The sequence below is a fragment of the Rutidosis leptorrhynchoides genome, chromosome 9 (assembly GCF_046630445.1).
Source record: "Rutidosis leptorrhynchoides isolate AG116_Rl617_1_P2 chromosome 9, CSIRO_AGI_Rlap_v1, whole genome shotgun sequence".
NCBI lineage: Eukaryota > Viridiplantae > Streptophyta > Magnoliopsida > Asterales > Asteraceae > Rutidosis > Rutidosis leptorrhynchoides.
This window is the reverse complement of record NC_092341.1, coordinates 64307953-64329067: the sequence shown is the minus strand read 5'-3', so window position 1 is coordinate 64329067 and position 21115 is coordinate 64307953. Positions and strand designations below refer to the sequence as shown.

General features: G+C 35.8%; 1 protein-coding gene across 1 annotated transcript; it reads left to right on the top strand.

Annotated features, from left to right (window-relative positions):
- The first annotated feature begins 4281 nt into the window (after positions 1-4281).
- LOC139868119 (uncharacterized) lies at positions 4282-4698 on the top strand. The gene has a single exon (XM_071856455.1). The coding sequence runs from the start codon at positions 4282-4284 to the stop codon at positions 4696-4698; it is 417 nt and encodes a 138-aa protein (XP_071712556.1).
- Positions 4699-21115: the final 16417 nt, after the last annotated feature.

The following is a 21115-nucleotide window of genomic DNA, read 5'->3' as shown; positions in this document are numbered from 1 at the left end:
GATACCCTTTCCCTCTTAGATCAAAATATGTTTAAGAGTTAATAACATTTTGAGGGGGAGATATAAGGGAAATTACGAGGTCTTCAGCATACTGTAATTCGAAGAAGATTCTCAAGACTAACGAAAAGACTCTTGAGCAACACAAGGGAAGGTACGAGGTCTTCAGCCTACTACAATTCGAAGAAGATTCTCAAGACTGACGTAAGGACTCTTGAGCAACATCAGTTCAAGACTCAAAATTCCGCTGCATACTCAAAGACCATTGAAGGTTGAAGAATTCCAACATTCAAGATCTACTTCAACGGCCATGCAAGATTCGAGGGGGAGTTAGCTAGTGATAGTTAATTCCATCTCATGTAATTTTGTATGTTTTTTTTTTAGTGAGCAATATTTGACATACAATCACCTCATAGGGGGAGATTGTTAGGCCAGATAATGAGTCAATTATATGTCAAGTATTGTATGAGAGGATCATATAGACGAGGGTTATATATAGGATGCCATCCTCCCATATCTCACTTACACCCTAGCCAAAGTTATGTAAATAGTTCAAGGAAGTTGTGGAATGAATTAGCAATTCTCTCTCAACAATCTTCCTATCTTCATACATTCATCATCGATTATACGATATTCATCTCTATCACCCCCAACATCTATTTATAGGGGAATCATTAAATCTAAAACCTTTTTGTACAAGTTTTACTTGGCTTTCAAGTACAAGAAACATTCCATAAATAAACAACTTTGTGTTTCTTAAATAAACTTGTCTTCCAAGCTTGACTTGTCTTTCAAGCTTGACTTGTCTTCCAAGTTTAACTTGCCTTCCAAGCTTGACTTGTCTTTCAAGTTTAACTTAATCTCCAAGCTATTTCTATCTGGTTTCCTTTTTTGTTACAATGTTTCATCCTTCTAGATGAAATAAATAAGGCAACAAAATTTCTACAACTTGTTCAAGTCATATTAAAATTCTTGTTCCTTTAATCAAATTCTTTACATCTTCAACATATATACGGTACGCTATTGGGGTTAATTATATTTTAATTTAATATTTGACACTTAACGACGTTACATATTTATATTTACTAGGTTTTATACCGAACCAAAAATACAATGTTTCTTTTTGGGTCATGATCAATGTGTGTGTATATATATATATATATATATATATATATATATATATTTGTCACTTTAAATAATGATATAATGATGATGATGATATTATATATAACATATACCTAAACTATCTTCTTATAATATAAACAGATAATCTTCATTATAAAATTTATGCATGTCTTAATCATGTATACGTAATTGTTGATAAGTTTCATGAACCCTAACTCTTTTTACATATTTTTATAAGAAAAAATATTATGATTGGTCCCCAACATTTGTATTAAAAATCAAGATGAGACCTAAACTTTAAATCAATTATCGTTGGTTCCAAGTTTTTAATATTGTACACGATTCGTTTCGAAGTTAACAACTCGTTAGTAGTTCTCAATTAAGTCGGTCACTTGCATTTAACAGGATGGGTATTATTGTCCTTTGCTTAAAACTCACTAATCCTAGAACATTCATATGTATATAAAGCCTGAGGACCAACCATAATCAACAATATCCCCTGGCTTTAATGTCAATCAAAACACGCAACAAATGCAAATGGTGTCCAATCTCATTTCTCCCTTCTTCCATCGTCATCTTTATGTCCATACTATAGTCACTTTTACAATTTCAAATTACTTTTTTATATATAGTAAATAGTTAATGAATAAAGTACAAGTAAAGTTAAGATCACAAATTTATACAGAAGTGAAAACAACAATACTACGAGTTTGGGGAAAAAGACGTTCAAATTAGCTTTGACCTTTGACGGTAGTGGCACCAAGCCACCAACAACAAATTGAAGTAATTCTTTTATTGAAAAAATAAAAAAGGTTCAACATTTTGACATTGTGATTGAACTGAAAGTGGCTTCGTATAGTTAATTAGTTAAATTAATCACAAATGTTCCCTGACTTTATATACTTACGAGTGTTCTAGGGTTACATAGTTTTAAGCGAATACCAATAATACCCATCATGTTTAACGCACGTGACTGACTTAACCGGAAACTACTAACGAGTTGTTAATTTCGGGACCAATCGTGTATAATATTAAAAATTTGGGATCAACGAAGATCGATTTAAAGTTTAAGTCCCATCTTGATTTTTGATACAAACGTTTAGGACCAACCATAATATTTTTGGTTTTTATAATATAATTATTATACTCCTATTTCTAAATTACTACTCTGGTGATTTATACTCTATGAAAATATATTTGGCCCGTTTATAACTTATTACGGAGTTCATCTTAGGTGACATTTTATTAAATAACAATGAGAGTAATGCCTGCGCGTTTTGTGGGAAAATCATTAGCAGTAATGGATTGTTTTGATATATTTTGTTTTAAAGGCAACAAGTTCATTTCATTACTATAACAATTTACATCGAGATATTTACAATACATCCTTCATGTAAGCCATGGAAGGAGAAAACGAATATAAACATAAACATACAACCAAATCGAAAACATTGTTTTGATAAATACAATAAACATTGTTTTAAGGGCAAATGGCCCGAAAAAGTAACATAAGTTACCCAATTTGATAATTAAGGTAACCCCCAATTCACTGAAGCCCGAAAAGGATTCTGATTAAAAAAACATTGAAGAAAAGGTAACCATCGTCAAATTCATTAACGATCATTAGTCAAATATACACGATTGGTCCCTGAAGTTTGTTAAAAATTATACCACTAGTCATTAATATCTTCATCATTATCTTCATCTCATAAACCCTAAAATTATAAACCCTAATATTTACTTAAATCCAATTTCAGATGCAAATACAAAACAAAATCCAAATCCAAATAGAAATAGAAATTAAAACCAAATCAAAATTAAAATTAAAAATAAAATTAAATAGTTTCAAAAATTAAAAGACATAAAAAATATCTACTGTTCGAGCTTATCATATCATGAAGCTCAAATTTCACTATCATCAAACAGCGATAATCAACATAAAATGAAGATGAATTCGTGAACCTAAATCATAATATAAGCTTCGTTCATCATCTACTCGAATATACAACTGTTCAAAATGATATATCATTCAAACTTATTTTGAATATTGTTGTTTTATCATTACTTATTTGTGGTGTTTTCTAGAAATGTAACAGGTTTTCAAGAAAGGTGCTCATAGTTGTTGTGTAGCAGATGACTTGAAGTGTTGCAGACTGGAAATTATTCAAGAAAGCTTTGGATTGTATTTGAAGATTAATTTATTATTGCTTATAATAAAAGTGGCTTAGAAGTGCAATTTAAAAGATGGCTTAGAAGGTTAATTTATTTTGGATTGGGCTGAAACCCACTTATGAAGTTTATTAGACAAGCCCAACTTATGGTACAAGCCCACAAGTCAAGCCGTATGTAAGAAGACCCTATCTTCCTGTTAGGGTTAACATTCTCATTCCAAAATTGTGCAGTCATCGATTCATCAATCTCTGATCAATCTTCTTTTTCTCCAGATTTCTATTTTGTGTTTGTGAGATCAATACACATCTTGTGTTATTGATTGAGTGTTTTCTTTATTCCTGTATACTCATTTGATGTGAGTATAGAGTTGATAGTGTTAATTTTGATAGATAGTGATTTCTGGATTGATTCTTTGTTTGTGTAATTGTGTTTCTGATTGATTAGTGAAATTATTGTTAGTTTGTATCAAGTTTTCATGGTATCAGAGCGGGTACGCTCTTGATTGTGTTTCGATTGAAGTTCTAGGGTTTGTTCGTGATTTGGTGTTTGTAGCCGTTGTTTAAGGCTTCTTGGAGGTCAAGAGGGTCTTCTTTGGGTTAGATTAATGACCTGTGTGTTGTGGGTGGTGATTGATATTGAAACCCTAATTTTCTTAAAATTAGGGTTAAGGTTTCTGTCTCTCAACTGAAGTCTTCCACTGATCGTTTCTTCTTTTCTCTTGTTTCCCTTGATCTTCGAAGGGGAGTCTCACGTTTATTCATATTATTTGGCTTTCTTAATTGCTTTACTGTTTTTTTATCTGTGTGTAGTTGATTATCTGATTTGCAATTTATTGGTTAATTAATCACTGTGCCCAACTCTTGATCCAAGTTCTTGAAACTTGTGAAAACCTGATCAAGTACAGTTCAGATTAGTTAATTAATTAATTGTGTTTGTTATTCTTCTTGATATATTACTGCTTATTTGTTTGTTTTTTTACGTGTTAAAATGGGTGATAGTAATTCTGCTACACAGATTAATAAATTAGATTTTAGTGATCCACTTTATCTTCATTCTAATGATACCACTGGAACACCAATAACTTCAATCAAATTAAAAGGAACAGAAAATTATAACATTTGGAGTAGGTCAATGAAATTGGCTCTTTCTACCAAGAATAAAATGGGATTTATTAATGGTTCTGTTTTAAGAAGTAAAACTAATGAGGTTCTTGCCTCTCAATGGGATAGATGCAACTCTATTGTACTATCCTGGATTCTTGGATCTGTTACTGAAGATCTGTATTGTGGTCAAATTTTTTCAACTAATGCTACAGAAGTTTGGAATGAACTTAAAGAAACATATGATAAAATTGATACTTCTATTATCTTTAACTTGCATCAACAAATCAATACATTTAAATAAAATGATAGTACTCTTTCTGAGTATTATCATAAACTTAATACTTTGTGAAAACAATATGATGCAATGGTGTCCTCACCAGATTGTACTTGTGGTGCAACTGCTTGTTCTTGTGAAGCAGCTACATCACATAAAGAGCATAAGAAAATGATGAAATTGATGCAGTTTTTAATGGGCTTAAGTGATGAATATACTACTGTTAGAAGTAATATCTTGTTAAGAGATTCTGTTCTAGATGTTAAAGAAGCTTATGCTATAATTTTAAGAGAAGAATCACATAAAGGAATCTCAATTGATAAAATTAGTAAAACTCAGGCTAATGCATTTGTGGCTCAATCTAATAATACATTTAATAAGGCTGGTAATAATTCTGGAAATTATCAAAACAATAACAATTATAACAGAAATCAAAACCAAATCTTAAAATGCAACAAATGCAATAAGCTGGGTCACACTATTGATAGATGTTTTGAAATTATTGGTTATCCACCATCCTTCAGAAGAAGGGTTAGTGGAAATCAAAACAATGTGAATTCTGAAAATAGATCTTATTCAAATAATAGTGTGTCTAATAAGGATGATTCTGCTAATGTGAATTCTGCTCCTGCAAGTCTAACATAGGAACAATTGATGAAGCTTTTAAGTTTGATTAATGACAATGCATCTCCTGTTGATGCTAGTGCCAACATGGCAGGTACATTTGTAAATCATAATGTGTTCTTTAATACTAATTTTAAAAGATTCTTCAATAGTCACATTAATGACAAAATGAAAAATAAAAGCCAAGGTTGGATAATTGATTCTGGAGAAAATCAGCACATGACTGTGTCTGAAACTAGATTAATTGATTTGGTTGATATTTCTAAACTAAATTTAACAGTAGGTCATCTAAATGGAACTCAAGCCAAAGTCATTAAAGTGGGAAATTTGAAATTATCAAATAATATCATACTTCATGATGTTCTTGTTGTACCAGAATATTGTGTTAGTTTGTTGTCTATTTTTAAGCTATCAAAAGATAGTAGTTTGACTATAAGCTTTGATGAACATAAATGCTTTATTCTGGACTTGAGAACAATGAATACTGTAGGGACTGGTAGCCAGTCTTGAGGTCTTTACATGTTTGATGAACAAAATTTGAATACTTTAGGTATGTCTTGTAATATGTGTGTTCGTCATGTTTCTGCTCAACTTTGGCATGCAAGACTTGGTCATCTATCTGATCAAGTCTTAAAGGTTTAAAAACAAAAACTGAATTTAAAAGATTTTAAAGAAGATTGTCCTTGTGATATCTGCTATAAGGCAAAAAAAACCAGGGAACCCTTTCCTCTTAGTGATCATAAATCATAAGAGTTAGGTGATTTAATGCATTTAGACCTTTGGGGTCCATTTAGAATTCAAAGTAAAGAAGGATATAAATATTTTTTTGACAGTTGTTGATGATTTTTCAAGGGCTGTATGGATTTTTTTGTTGAAAACTAAGGAAGAGACTTTTGATAATGTATTAGCTGTAATTAGTTTAATTAAAAATCAGTTTAATAAAAATGTCAAAGTCTTAAGAAGTGATAATAGAACTGAGTTTGTGAACAACATAATGAATAATTTTTTAAAAGCAAAAGGTGTTGTGCATCAAACCTCTTGTGCATACACTCCACAACAAAATGGCATTGTAGAAAGGAAACATAGGTACTTGCTTAATGTAGCAAGAGCTTTTATGTTTCAAGGGGGGTTACCTTTAAATATGTGAAGTGATTGCATTTTAACTACTTGCTATTTGATTAACAGGACTCCTTCAAGTGTGCTCTCTGTAAAGACCCCTTATGAATGTGTGTTTAAAAAAGAACCTAGTCTCTCTCATTTAAGGTGTTTTGGATGTTTATGTTATGCAACTGTTTTAAATCCAGAAAATAAGTTTTCTAGTAGGTCTTATAAGTGTGTTCTGATTGGTTTTGGTAATGTTCAAAAGGGTTACAAATTGTTAAATTTGGAAAATAAAAGTATTCTGTTTTCTAGAGATGTAAAATTTTATGAAAACATTTTCCCTTTGAAGTCTGAATCTGTTGATCTGAATTTTAATGTTGATACTTCTGATAAAAATAATTTGTTGATCAAATTTTTTCAATAAACCAAAACACCTTAAGTCCCAATGATGAAGGGAGAGCTGAATATGATGGTGATGGTAGTGGTACTACAGGCTCCACTAGAGATAATAACATTACAAGAGATGATTCATCTCCTAGTAATGAAAGTGGTCCTAGTGATGGTCAAAGTACCTCTACAACTCCCATGGATAACATATCATCTCCTGAGGGCAATAATTTTACAAATACTCACACTAGTCCTACACACATTCAATCTGTAAGGAGGTCTACCAGAGAATAAGTTTTTCCAAAGAAATTTGATGATTTTTTAGTTGAAGGAAAATTCAAGTATTGTATTGAGAGAGTTGTTAATTATTCTTTTCTAAACACTGAAAATAGATGTTTTACTTCTAATTTGAACAAGTCTTATGAACCTAAAACTTATTATGAAGCTTCTGAGAATAGTAACTGGGTTGAGACTATGAATCAAGAAATGAAAGCTCTTAATAGGAATAATACATGTATCATTACTGATCTTCCTCATGGCAGGAAACCTATTGGTAATAAATGGGTTTATAGGATTAAATATAAATCAAATGGTGAGATTGAGAGGTATAAAGCTAGACTTGTTGTAAAGGGATATAGTCAAAAGGAGAGAATTGATTATGATGAAACCTTTTCTCCTGTTGTGAAACATGTAACAGTTAGATGTATTATTACATTAGCTGTACAAAATAATTGAACTCTTTATCAGTTGGATATTAATAATGCTTTTCTTTATGGTGACTTACATGAAGAAGTGTACATGAAATTACCTAAAGGTATTTTTCAAGTAATCATACTAAAGTTTGCAAATTAACAAAGTCTTTATATGGATTAAAGCAGGCCCCAAGGCAGTGGAATTTTAAATTAAATTCTGCTTTGGTTGAGCATGGCTTTAAACCAAGTGTTAATGATCATTTTTATATGTTAAGTCAAATGATGATGTTTTTATAGCATTGCTTGTTTATGCTGATGATATTGTTATAACTGGTAAAAATGTTAAAGAAATTGACAAGTTTAAAGCTTTTCTTAAAACTAAATTTATGATAAAAGATCTTGGTGTTTTGAAATACTTTCTGAGAATTGAAATTCTACCTAATGAATCTGGTATTTACATGTGATATAGCTAAAACGGACGACCATGCGGAGTCGTTAGGTCGCAGGGCATCATATTCGGTATAGCATACAGAGGTGTTCGTTTAATTTATATTGTGCGGGGTCTAAATTTACTTTAACTTTATAATGTAGAAGGTGTAAGTTAACCTAGGGTCATGTTTTTGAATGGTTTAATGAATTGAAGATCAAGTGGATAATTGTCTATTATTTAAATTATCTAGATAAAGGATAGTAGTTGATTTAAGCTAAAGTCCTAATTGCGGAAAAGTAAATAAAGCGGGAGGATGTCCGGAGTATGCAGATCAAGGAAATGTTGACCAAGATATTAGTTTGGGCTAGGAAGAGGTAATTACGTTGATATTGAAACTTGTGATTGAAATGGTGTAGATCTGGTTGGATGAGCCAATTACACAGACCTACTTATCCCTAGACTCTAAGATTTCTCGTTGAGCAATGAAAAGTATATCACGTGGTTGTATAACTGAAGCGTGACTATACCTCGGAGGTTATTCTTAGTAAAGCACTAGGTTTATTAGTGAGTTGAGTTCTAATCCTAATCCGTTTGCTGAAGCCATTTGGTAGGCTATTTCTGAGCCTGGCAAGCCGTTTGGCTTTCCAGGTCAGCCTGATTTCCTGGATCGTAACTTGTTTTCTTGTCTTTCACCGTTTTCGCTCTAGATTCCTCGTTTTAGCTTCGTTTTACTTGATTCTTCTTGCATCGCCTTTGTAATTACTTAATCTACAAAATTAACCAACAAAGCGATTATTTTTGTGATAAATTTTGGAACTTTGTGGATTTTAGGGATCAATATTGGGGGTAAAAACGTGACTTTTTGCCCAATATCAAATACCCCACACTTAGTTTTGCTTGTCCTCAAGCAAATAGCGGGATTATAAGGATCTTTCTAATGGATTCTCCCTCGTCTATCCTCAGTTCTTTTATTATGCCTTTATCAGAAGTCGTCACATCTTTTGAAAGTATTAGAAAAAGTTTCGAACTTCGATGGATTTAGTTGCTAGATTCCAGTCACGTCCATAGTGAAAAAGGTGTACTTTCCAACTCTCAGATGTAGAGTATACATGACCAGGCTTCTCACTAGCAGATCACTCATATCACTCAAGTGTTTAGGGTGCCTAATCTAGTTGTATTGTAGCTCAGAAGCCAGTCGTGTCGTGTATCAGTTCTCATCATAGGCTTGGTAAAGCATCGATATCTCCACCGGTTAAGTAAGGATGGCACTGATCTTCTTCCTAGGCATTCTTTCAAGAGGAAGACGGGTTATAGGGTTTGGAAATTTTATGGATGGGTGAAAGTTATCCAGATCTTTTTACTTTTGAGAGAATTGATAGATTTCAATTTTTCAGGGTATCCTTTTTGGATAGAGAACGGCTTGAGAATTCGTAAGAGTTTTCCTCGGAAGATGTGGATTTCGCTAAGACTTTGTCTAGAATTTTCTTGACTCTTGATGTAGATCTTCTCTGGACAACTTCTCGGGTTTTTCTTGCCTTTATTAGAGACTTTACTCTTTAATAAAAAAAAAAAATTTGGCATACACTTCCTTCATAACTTTTGTTATTTGTTCCCGGTGCCTAGAGAGGAAGTGATATTTCACCGAAAATAGGTCTTTGACTTATCAAAAATAGTCAGGGGTTCAGAATCTTTTCAAAAAGTGCTTGTGAAGCGAATTTGATTGATCTATCTCTTCATCAATCTCTGGATCTCTTGATAAATGGAAAGGGAATGAAGGTGAATGGGTAGTGTATTTTTGGTGGTGAATTTAGGGTGAATGTTTCTGATTCATCAACTCTTTGTGTGAGTTGGTCAGGGTTAAATTATGTGGAGTGAAAACGGAAACGGATGGCTTTTTGTCTTTCTCTATTCGGAATGATTTCGGAAAGAGTATCAAACCTACACCACGTATGGCGCTTACTAACCATTGGCCTCGAAATGAATGTCAAAACCAAGTTCTAACTTGAACCGTACACCGGCACGCTCATCAATTGAATTGACAAAGTGTTGTAGATTTGATGGATCGTACAGACACTTTGGGTCCAAAAGTCCTCACTTTTTTGGGAGTAGGGGTCGTGCTTGGTCATGCGTAGCCTTTTAACATATTTTGTTGAAAGGAATCTTTTAACATAAACCATGAGTTTTTAACTTAATCGTTCCATTCTAGTAAATGTTTCGAAAACTGATTTCTAGCAATTTTAAGAATTTTGGGTAAAAAGAGGTAAGAATTTTTCTAAATTACCGAAATATTCCTTGCTAGTGACTTTTAGACAAAAGAATTTTTTCAAAACTTTGGCGTTTTTACGGTTACTTATCCTTAAACCTTTACCCAATACCCCACACTTAGAGGAACATTGTCCCTAATGTTCTCTGAAATAGAATATTTAATATTTGATAAATTAAGGACAGCGCCTCTAGAATCTCTGAGTTTGGTGCGGGGATGACCCCACACTTAGAGATTTTAGTGCGTGATAATTGAAAGAGATTTGAGGAAAGATTACTTCCCTACGGTTAGGTTACTCTCCTAGTGTTGCGCTTGTCTATGGCCATGGCTCTCCTAATGCTGGAAAGGACCAGTCTCTCGATAAATTTTTGCATGAAGATCAAGGAGAAAGGCAGCATTTCCACTATATATAACTTGTCATACAATTCTTTAAAAAGATTAAATTAAAATTAAATAAAGTAAGGTAAAGTAGTCTACGGAATACTATCCTGTCAAATCTGCTGAGCGGTGTCTGTAAAGTATCTGAAGAGATCATCGTCATCCTCCAGTGTCGGCAAATACTCTAATGGTTTCCCTACATCCATCTCGGGACTCAGAAGCGTGTCTAGGCAAAGGTCCGACGGCAACTCCAGATGTGATAAACTCGGAAACGGCTCTTCCTCGGGAATGTTCCCGGTAATCTCAAAAACTTGAGCCATGGGTGGCTCTACTGATATGGGCACTGTCACTAAGTGGCAGCCCTCTGGTAGCTCATGAGCAGGAACCATATCCAGTAATAGGGAAGGTGAAATGGCAGGCACAGGTGGCGTAATGGGAGCAGTGTGAGTCGGAGCGGCGGCTGGTGTGGCTGAACGGACCGAGACTGGAGTGGAATGCCTGGGAGTAGCTTATCGTGTCGGAGGGACACGGCGTGCTAGCCTGAGCGATGAAGGTCCCAGAGTACTCTTAGGCATTCCTTCAAGATGAAGGTACGCTCTGAAAGGTCGATAAACTCTCTTCTGGTCTCTAAGTAGTGCCCAAGTAACATCTGGATCGTTCAAAGTGGCTCCATAGTGAATCACAGTCTGCAGCTCACGTATCTCTGGTAACTCTGAAAACTCAGCTGGTCTCGATGCTAGGCGTCGTGAAAGTCGCACCGGAGGAGCTGGTGGTGCCGTACTAGTGTCCTCCTCAACACTCTCGAGGATCATACGTCTTGGACCTAACTGTCCTGTGGATGGCCTAAACTGATCTGCACTGCTTCCTGAAGAGTAAATTTGGGGAGTTCTTTTTCTGTGCACTGGAATGCAATAAGAAGCTCCTGAACTTGGCATTTTTGCCTAAATACATTCAACAAACTTGTAAGTACTAAGCGCAAGTATGGCGCTTAGGGTTAGTGCACAGAAATAGTATATTTGTAGACTGAAAATAATTTGAAAATAAAATAAGTAAAATAAAAAGGATAAGCAAGGGATGCCTCCCAAGAGCGCTTTGTTTATCAATTCGTTACAGCTCGACTTTCCTGTTAGATCCTCAAAATGGATTGAAGGAGAAGAGGTGCTCCTCCTTGTCGTGGTCTTCTAGATAAGCTTTTAACCAGTGGTCGTTGACTTTGAAGTTTCCAGTGGGTCCTTCTAATTCCACGGCTCCGTGTGGAAAAGCATGAATAACTTTGTATGGGCCACTCCATCTTGATCTGAATTTTCCAACGAACTTTTTGAATCGGGAATTGAAGAGTAGAACTTTATCTCCAGGAGCGAACTTTGTAGGAATTAATTTTGCATCATGCGTCAGCTTCGTTCGTTCCTTGTAGATGTATGACGTCTCGTAAGCTTGGTCTCTTAATTCAGCGAGTTCATTCAGTTGCATTTTCCTATGTTTAGCGGTTACTGAAGGATCGAGGTTACAGGTTTTCAGTGCCCAGAGAGCTTTACACTCTAGTTCTAGCGGAAGATGACAAGCTTTTTCATAGATCATTCGGTAGGGTGTAGATCCTAGGGGATTCTTGTAGGCAGTCCGGAATGCCCACAGAGCATCATCTAGTTTCTCGGCCCATTTATTTCCATAATGGCTGACGGTACGTTCTAGAATTCTCTTGAGTGCTCTGTTTGTGACCTATGCTTGTTCGTTTATCTGTGGGTGATAGGCAGTGGACATTTTGTGGGTAACTCTGTATTGTTGCATCACTTTCATAAACTGGGTGTTACAAAAGTGCGTGCCTCTATCGCTTATTATGGCGCGGGGAGCTCGGAATCGGCAGAAGAGTCTCTTCAGGAAGTTGGTGACGACTTTGGCATCATTAGTTGGAAATGCTTGGGCTTCGACCCATCTAGAGATGTTATCTACTGCTACGAGGACATATTCTTTCCTATTAGAATTCGGGAATGGCCCCATAAAGTCTAATCCCCATATATCGAAGATCTCGCAAGCTTGGATATTAGTCTGAGGCATCTCATTCTTCATAGAGATAATACCTTGCCTTTGGCATGTGTCACAACGCTTCACTTGCTTTCGCATCTTGGAATATAGACGGCCAATAAAATCCTGATTCGTAGACTTTTCTTGCGGTTAAGTTTGCTCCATGATGACCTCCTGTTGGTCCATGGTGACATTAATGAAGGATCCCTGCTGCTTGTTACTCATCTACGCACCTCCTGATTATCTGATCAGGGAAAATTCTAAATAGGTAAGGATCTTTCCAGTAGTAGTACTTGGTGTCCCTGAAGAACTTCCTTCTTCGGTATATGATCATTTCTTTCTGTACTACTTCGGCAACTAGGTAGTTAGCCATGTCATCATACCAAGGGGTATCAGTAAATTTCGATCCTATGTTAGCTTCTCCTAAGCTCATAAGTTGTTCTTTCAGAAACTTGTCTCTGATATCTTGTTCAGCAAGTTGTTCCATCGCTGGGTTCTCTAAACGACTAAAATGGTCTGCTGCGACGTTCTCTGCTCCTTTCTTATCTTTAATTTCAATATCGAATTCTTGTAGGAGTAAGATCCATCGTAGAAGTCTTGGTTTAGCATCTTGCTTAGTGAATAGATATTTAAGGGCTGAGTGATCTGTGTAAACTGTAGTTTTGGACAGGATGAGATAGGAACGGAATTTGTCGAAGGCAAAAACTACAGCTAGCAGCTCCTTTTCCGTGGTGGTGTAATTCTTTTGAGCTCTGGTTAAGGTTTTGCTGGCGTAATAGATTGGATGAAAGTGCTTGTCCGTCTGTTGTCCTAGTAAAGATCCAACTGTGAAGTCGCTCGCATCACACATGATTTTGAATGGTAAGCTCCAATCGGGAGCAATCATGATGGGTGCATGTGTGAGCTGTTCCTTCAGATAGTTGAACGCTTTTCTGCATTCTTCGTTGAAGACAAATGGGATTTCCTTTCCTAGGAGATGAGTGAGAGGTCGTGTGACCTTTGAAAAATCCTTAATAAAACGTCGGTAAAAACCGGCGTGTCCTAGAAAACTCCTTACCGCTTTTACTGTGGTGGGCTCTGGAAGTTTAGTAATGGTCTCAATCTTAGCCTTATCAACTTCTATTCCTTCTTTTGAAATCTTATGTCCTAAAACTATGCCTTCTTTCACCATGAAGTGACATTTTCCCAATTCAGAACTAAATTCGAATCTTCACACCGGGTGAGCATCTTGTTAAGGTTAGAAAGGCACGAATCAAAGGTACTACCAAAAACTGAGAAGTCATCCATGAAGACTTCCATACAACGTTCAATCATGTCATGGAATATTGCAACCATGCATCGCTGGAATGTAACTGGTGCATTGCATAGCCCAAAGGGCATGCGTCGATAGGAAAATGTTCCATGAGGACAGGTAAAGGTTGTTTTTTCTTGGTCCTTTGGATCGAGAGGAATTTGAAAGTAGCCGAAAAAACTGTCAAGGAAACAATAGAATTCATTTCCTGATAGACGTTCCAACATTTGATCGATGAAAGGTAATGGAAAATGATCTTTCCGGGTTGTATTATTACGTTTACGATAGTCTATGTAGACCCTCCAACCGGTGACCTACCGTGTTGGAATAAGTTCATTATTCTCATTTTAGATTACAGTCATTCCTCCTTTCTTGCGTACGACTTGAATGGGACTGACCCACGGTGAATCGAAAATAGGATAGATCAGACCGGTTTCCAGAAGTTTAATTACTTCTTTCTTGACGACTTCATGAATCATAGGATTGACCCTTCTTTGCCTCTGAACTGATGGTTTGAAATCGTCTTCCATAAAGATCTTGTGAGTGCAATAGTTGGGACTGATTCCTTTTATGTCAGAAATCTTCCAAGCAATTGCTTTCTTATGTGATTTTAGAACGTGAATCAATTTCGCCTTCTCCTGTGGTGTGAGGTCTTTCGAGGTGATTACAGGGACTTGTGATTCTCCTTCTAAGAATGCATACTCCAGATGTTTGAGTAACTTTTTCAATTCTAATTCCGGAGGTTCCTCGATAGATGGCTTCATTTTTGCTATTTCTGCTCTGTCTAACGAGTCATACCTCTCTTGGAATTCTGATTCTTCATCCTTAGTAGTGGTCATTGATGCTATTTGTTCTTCAATTCTGGAAATTTTCCTTCTTAAAGCTTCTTCTTCCGAAACGTCTTCCTTAGTTTCGAAGATAAGATTTTCCACACAGTCTTCTTCTGACTGGGGTTCTTCAAATATCGGAATGAAGTCTGATTGTTCATTCGGTCTTCCCCTTAACAGTGGTAGAGGAATGCCTTGACCTAGTGGTGCTATTTGGATAGTCTTGCCGAGAAAGTTACTTTCAGAGAGGGGAGACTTATGTCGACCAAGATCTACGGCTAAATGAGTGTCGAGATTTCCTTTAGGAGGTGTAAAGAATAGATCCTTAGAAATTTGATCTCGACTACACACAGCCATGGTTTCTTCCAGGTATTTATTGACGAGTTCTTGAAAAGAATCAGAGAGATTGATATCTTCTTCGCGGGGGTGGCTCATGAGTCGGTCGACATTAAATGTGACTTCCTCACTTCCAACTCTTAGTTTCAATGATTTGTCGTGAACATCGATTATGTCCTTGACAGTATTTAGGAATGGTCTGCCAAGTATGAGTGGGACCTTTGTGTCTTCCTCAATATCCATAATGACGAAATCGACAGGAAATGCGAACTTATCCACTCTGACTAGGACATCCTCAGCTATTCCTCGAGGAATTTTAACTGATCTGTTCGCGAGTTGGATAGTCATTTTGGTTGGTCTTAAGTCTTTTAATCCTAGCTTTTTGAATAATGAATAGGGTATTAGATTTACACTGGCTCCTAAGTCTGCTAAAGCATTGCTAATCTGGACATCTTGCAGGTAGCAAGGTACTGTAAATCTTCCCGTATCTCCTCACTTAGGGGGAATACCATGATGTAACACTAATGAGCATTCTTCACTTAAAGGCAAGCTAACTATCTCTCTTAATCTCTCTTTGTTTGAAAGCAATTCTTTGAAAAATTTAGCGCAGTTTGGCATTTCTACTAAAGCATCTACTTGTCGCACATTCAAATGTAAATTCTTAATAATATCCCAATACTTAGCGATTTGCGCTTCTTGTTTTTCCTTCCTAAGCCTACCTGAGAAAGGTATGCGGGCGCGCGGAATGATTTCCGGGGCCTTAGGAGAGATAGGTTCCGGTGGATTGACAACTTGGTCAATGGGCACAGGTTCCTTATCGGAAAAATCTTGTATGGGTATATTAACAGTTGTTTCCTTCCTACCTCTAGTTATTACTATGGCATCAAACTCACTACTCTCTAATTCAGCTTTAGCGGTTAAACGTGTAAATGTAAGTTGAAAATTGATGATTAACTCTTCAAAAGTCTTTATCAATGTATCAAATTTGTTCTAGCATTCTATGACTTGAAGGTTTATCGTGTATTGCTTTTTCATAAATTCAACTAAAGCTTCTTTAAAGAGGGTAGCAGTTTGGTGTAGTGGTAGGAGTATATTAAAGTCCGAGCTATTCTGCTATTTATATGCCCATCTAGGGTAAGGATACCTTAGACTGGTTCAAGTAGCATCGGTACTTTTAGGGATTGATAAACTTTGAAGAATGAGGGTGAGATCTTGTAACCTGGTTTCCAGCATTTGTACCGTATGAGCGAAGATGTCATCCTTCTCAGCAACTTCATTGTTCCAATCCTCCTGCTGTGCAGCTATTGTGTCCAAAAGATACCATGCTTCGTCTGCTGTTCGTGACATGAAATTGCCTTGCGAGGCCATGTCTAGGAGAGACTTATCATCCTTAGTCAAACCATTGTAAAGCGTGTAGATTATGTCTGCCCGACTTAACGAGTAATTCGGACATCTTTTAAGCATCACTTTTACTCTATTACATGCTAGATACAATGACTCGTTAAAGTTGGTGATGTCATTTCTTAAACAGGTTTGCAGAGAAGGTGGATAAAATTTGTTCAAAAATTTAGTGGCTAATTCTTCCAATGAGTGTATTGAATTCGGGTTAAGAGCATAAAACCATGTTTAGGCATGTGAAGATAGAGAATATTGAAAAAGATTAAGTTTCAAAAGTTTTTCTAGTTTGCTTCCTTCTTAAAAGAGTCAAACAGACTGATAAATTTGTTTAAGTGAAAGTTTGGATCGTCAGTCGGTAATCCTTGAAATTTACAGATCATACTGACCAGCTTGATCATATGTGAACTGATTTCAGGAGTTCCTTCGGTTCCTAAGGTGATTGGTCCTCCTCTTTCTTCTAAGCATGATTTTTGCATAGATGCCAGGGTGTTTTTTTGATCCATTTTTATGATTTCTATTTAAAAAGACTTAAAAGTAACTTTTAGAAAATGTTAATTGACTAAAAGGATCGATAATTTACTAAAAACAATTATTCTTGAAATTCGGTCGCTAACCTTATTGATATTCTAATTGATAGGATTTCTTACAGATTACTAGGTATCTAGGTGGCCAGGCCAACTATGGAGAGGCAGGATCCTTTTGGTTTCAATATAATTGGAGACTGTTCGGAAAATCCAACAACCAAGTCCGTGTATAATTGTCTTTCTTAGACACCACCAAATGATACTTTTGTCTGCTTAAAATCTTTTTCAATCAAAATATTCAATTCCCCGGCAGCGGCGCCAAAAGACTTCTCTCTCTATGATATAGCCAAAATGGACGGTTTATTCGTGCGGTGTCGTTAGGTCGCAGGGCGTCAGATTCGGTATAGCATACAGAGGTGTTCGTTTAATTTATATTGTGCGGGGCCTAAATTTACTTTAACTTTCTAATGTAGTAGGAGTAAGTTAACCTAGGGTCGTGTTTTTGAATGGTTTAATGAATTGAAGATCAAGTGGATAATTTTCTTTTATTTAAATTATCTAGATAAAGGATAGTAGTTGATTTAAGCTAAAGTCCTAATTGCGGAAAAGTAAATAAAGCGGGAGGATGTCCGGAGTATGCAGATCAAGGAAATGTTGACCAAAATATTAGTTTGGGCTAGAAATAGGTAATTACGTTGATATTGAAACTTGTGATTGAAATGGTGTAGATCTAGTTGGATGAGCCAATTACACAGACCTACTTATCCCTAGACTCTCAGAGTTCTCGTTGAGCAGTGAAAAGTATGTCACATGGTTGTATAACTGAAGCGTGACTATACCTCGGAGGTTATCCTTAGTAAAGCACTAGGTTTATTAGTGAGTTGAGTTCTAATCCTAATCCTCGTTATCAGTTTGGTTAACTGAATAACAACGTGTCGTGTTGATTGAACACTGATCATAAACGGAAGGAGTCCGTCGGATTAAGTTGACAAAACCTTAATTGAAAGCTAACAACCGTTTCATCATACTAATGAGATCAAACCAAAACAAACATTATACAGCATTAAAGTTAATATACTGATAGTAAAGTAGATAGAAACCTAACAGGTGCCTAAACAGTTGATATGACTTAATACTAAGGCAACAATCAAACAAGAACATGCAATAGGCTTGGGTCATACAGTCAGGGCACTAGCTGGATCTTAACAGCTCCTAAGAGGTCTCTTCGGAACAGTCAATAGGCATACTAGGTCATTCATGTCTCAATTCCTAGGTTCCGTGTCCTAAAAGCGCATTAGATGCCTCTCGAGAACTCCAGCCATACCGAGTTCATAGAATCTTTAGATACAGTATAATTAGGGGTCTAATCTTATGAAGTAGCTAAGTTCATATAGGTGGACAAGTCCTGATCACAACCTAGGTTGGTCAATCCTTAAGATGCTAGCATACAAATCTATCAGACTTCCTAGTTCATCATAACAACAATAACCGTACTAATTTAACATAATTACGCTAACCCAAACTTCTATCATGGCAACATACAGATTAATTAAGCTATCATGGTAATATCAGAACGCATTATTAAACATAAAAGGTAAGGATACATGTTTAATACAAAAGACAAGCGTTTTGGATAAAAACCTGAAAAGGCCGAAGAAATCTGCCAGAGATCGCAGGGACTCGCCCGGATATCCTCCGGAAAATAAAATCTAAGCTAGCTACTACTAAAAACTAACCTAAAACTTGAAAATATAAAATGAATTGTAAATTGAGTGTGTGTTGAAATGGATGGAGAATACCCTATAAAATAGACTTGGATTTCTGCCTGCAAACGGCTGGCAGGCCATTTGGCCAGCGCGTTTGCTGAGACAGGCCGTTTACTTGGCCCATTTGCTGAAGCCATTTGGCAGGCCGTTTCGGAGCCCGGCAGGCCGTTTGGCAGGCCGTTTGGCAGGCCGTTTGGCAGGCCGTTTGGCTTGCCAGGTTAGCCTGATTTCCTAGATCGTAACTTGTTTTCTTGTCTTTCACCATTTTCGCTCTAGATTCCTCGTTTTAGCTCCGTTTTACTTGATTCTTCTTACATCACCTTTGTAATTACTTAATCTACAAAATCAACCGACAAAGCGATTATTTTTGTGATAAAGTTTGGAACTTTATGGATTTCAGGGCTCAATATTGGGGGTAAAAACGTGACTTTTTGCCCGATATCAGCATGAATCAAAGAAAGTATTGTCTTGAGCTATTAAATGATTGTGGATGCTTGGGTGCAAACCTATAGGCACTCCTATTGAGTCTAATGTGTGAGTTGAATGTAAACTAAGTAGTAAAGATGGTTTACTCAAAAATATTCCTGAGTATCAAAAGCTAGTAGGAAGGTTAATTTATTTAACTCTTACTAGGCCTGATATTGCTTATTCTGTGCAAGTCTTGAGTCAGTATATGCATGCTCCATTGCAGTCACATTTCAGTTTGGCTTTTAGGATTTTAAGATATTTAAAAGGAGCTCCTGGAAAAGGAGTTCAGATTGTTAAAAGTAATTCACTTAAGTTGCATGATTTCAGTGACTTTGACTATGCTAAGTGCACGCTTGACAGAAAATCTGTTACAGAATACTTGGTTTGTTTTTGTGATTCTTTGGTATCTTGGAAAAGTAAAAAAGCAGGCTACAATTTCCAGGTCCTCAGCAGAAGCTAAATATAGGGCTATGGGCTCTACAGCCTGTGAAGTTATTTGGATTAAAAACTTGCTTTCTGAACTAAATATCACTGTTGAACTGCCAATTAATCTTTTTGTGATAATAGTTCAGCTTTATAACTTGTAGCAAACTCTGTTTTTCATGAAAGGACGAAACATTTTGAAATTGATGTTCATTATATAAGAGATAAGGTTGCTACAGGTATTATTAAAACTTTAAAAGTTGGTTCTAGTGACCAACTTGCAGACATCTTAACCAAAGGGTTAAGTGTAGGTCAACATGAACAATTGGTTTCTCAATTGGGATTGATTGACTTGTTTCAAAATAAGTTTGAGGGGGAATGTTCAAAATGATATATCATTCAAACTTATTTTGAATATTGTTGTTTTATCATTACGTATTTGTGGTGTTTTCTGGAAATGTAACATGTTTTCAAGAAAGGTGCTCATAGTTGCAGTGTAGCAGATGACTTAAAGTGTTGCAGACTGGAAATTATTCAAAAAAGCTTTGGATTGCATTTGAAGATTAATTTATTATTGCTTATAATAAAAGTGGCTTAGAAGTGCAGTTTAAAAGATGGCTTAGAAGATTAATTTATTTTGGATTGGGCTGAAACCCACTTATGAAGTTTATTAGACAAGCCCAACTTATGGTACAAGCCCACAATTCAAGCCGTATATTAGAAGACCTATCTTCCTGTTAGGGTTAACATTCTCTTTCCAAAATTGTGCAGTCATCGATTCATCAATCTTCGATCAATCTTCTTTTTCTCCAGATTTCTATTTTGTGTTTGTTGGATCAATATACATATTGTGTTATTGATTGAGTGTTTTCTTTATTCCTGTATACTCATTTGATGTGAGTATAGAGTTGATAGTGTTAATTTTGATAGATAGTGATTTCTGGATTGATTCTTAGTTTGTGTAATTGTGTTTCTGATTGATTAGTGAAGATTATTGTTCGTTTGTATCAAGTTTTCATGGTATCATAGCGGGTACGCTCTTGATTGTGTTTCGATTGAAGTTCTAGGGTTTGTTCGTGATCTGTTGTTTGTAGCCGTTGTTTAAGGCTTTTTGGAGGTCAAGAGGGTCTTCTTTGGGTTCGATTAACGACCTGTGTGTTGTGGGTGGTGATTGATATTGAAACCCTAATTTTCTTAAAATTAGGGTTAGGGTTTCTGCCTCTCAATTGAAGTCTTCAGCTGATCGTTTCTTCTTTTCTCTAGTTTCTCTTGATCTTCGAAGAGGAGTCTCGTGTTTATTCATATTATTTGGCTTCCCTAATTTTCTTAAAATTTGTTTTTTTTTCTTTTATAAATATCACATTTCTATACAATTTTTACACACACTTCTTTCATTTCAATGCTTCTAAAATATCTAAAATATTCTAAACTTCTCTAAAAAAATGTAACAAAGTTTGTTTAATGCTTTTGATATGTGGGATTCCGATGATCTTGAAGATTTGGAATATTTACGAGCA

Excerpts from the sequence above, each read along its gene's own strand:
- LOC139868119 (XM_071856455.1), top strand. The coding sequence starts at position 4,282 with ATGGGTGATAGTAATTCTGCTACACAGATTAATAAATTAGATTTTAGT.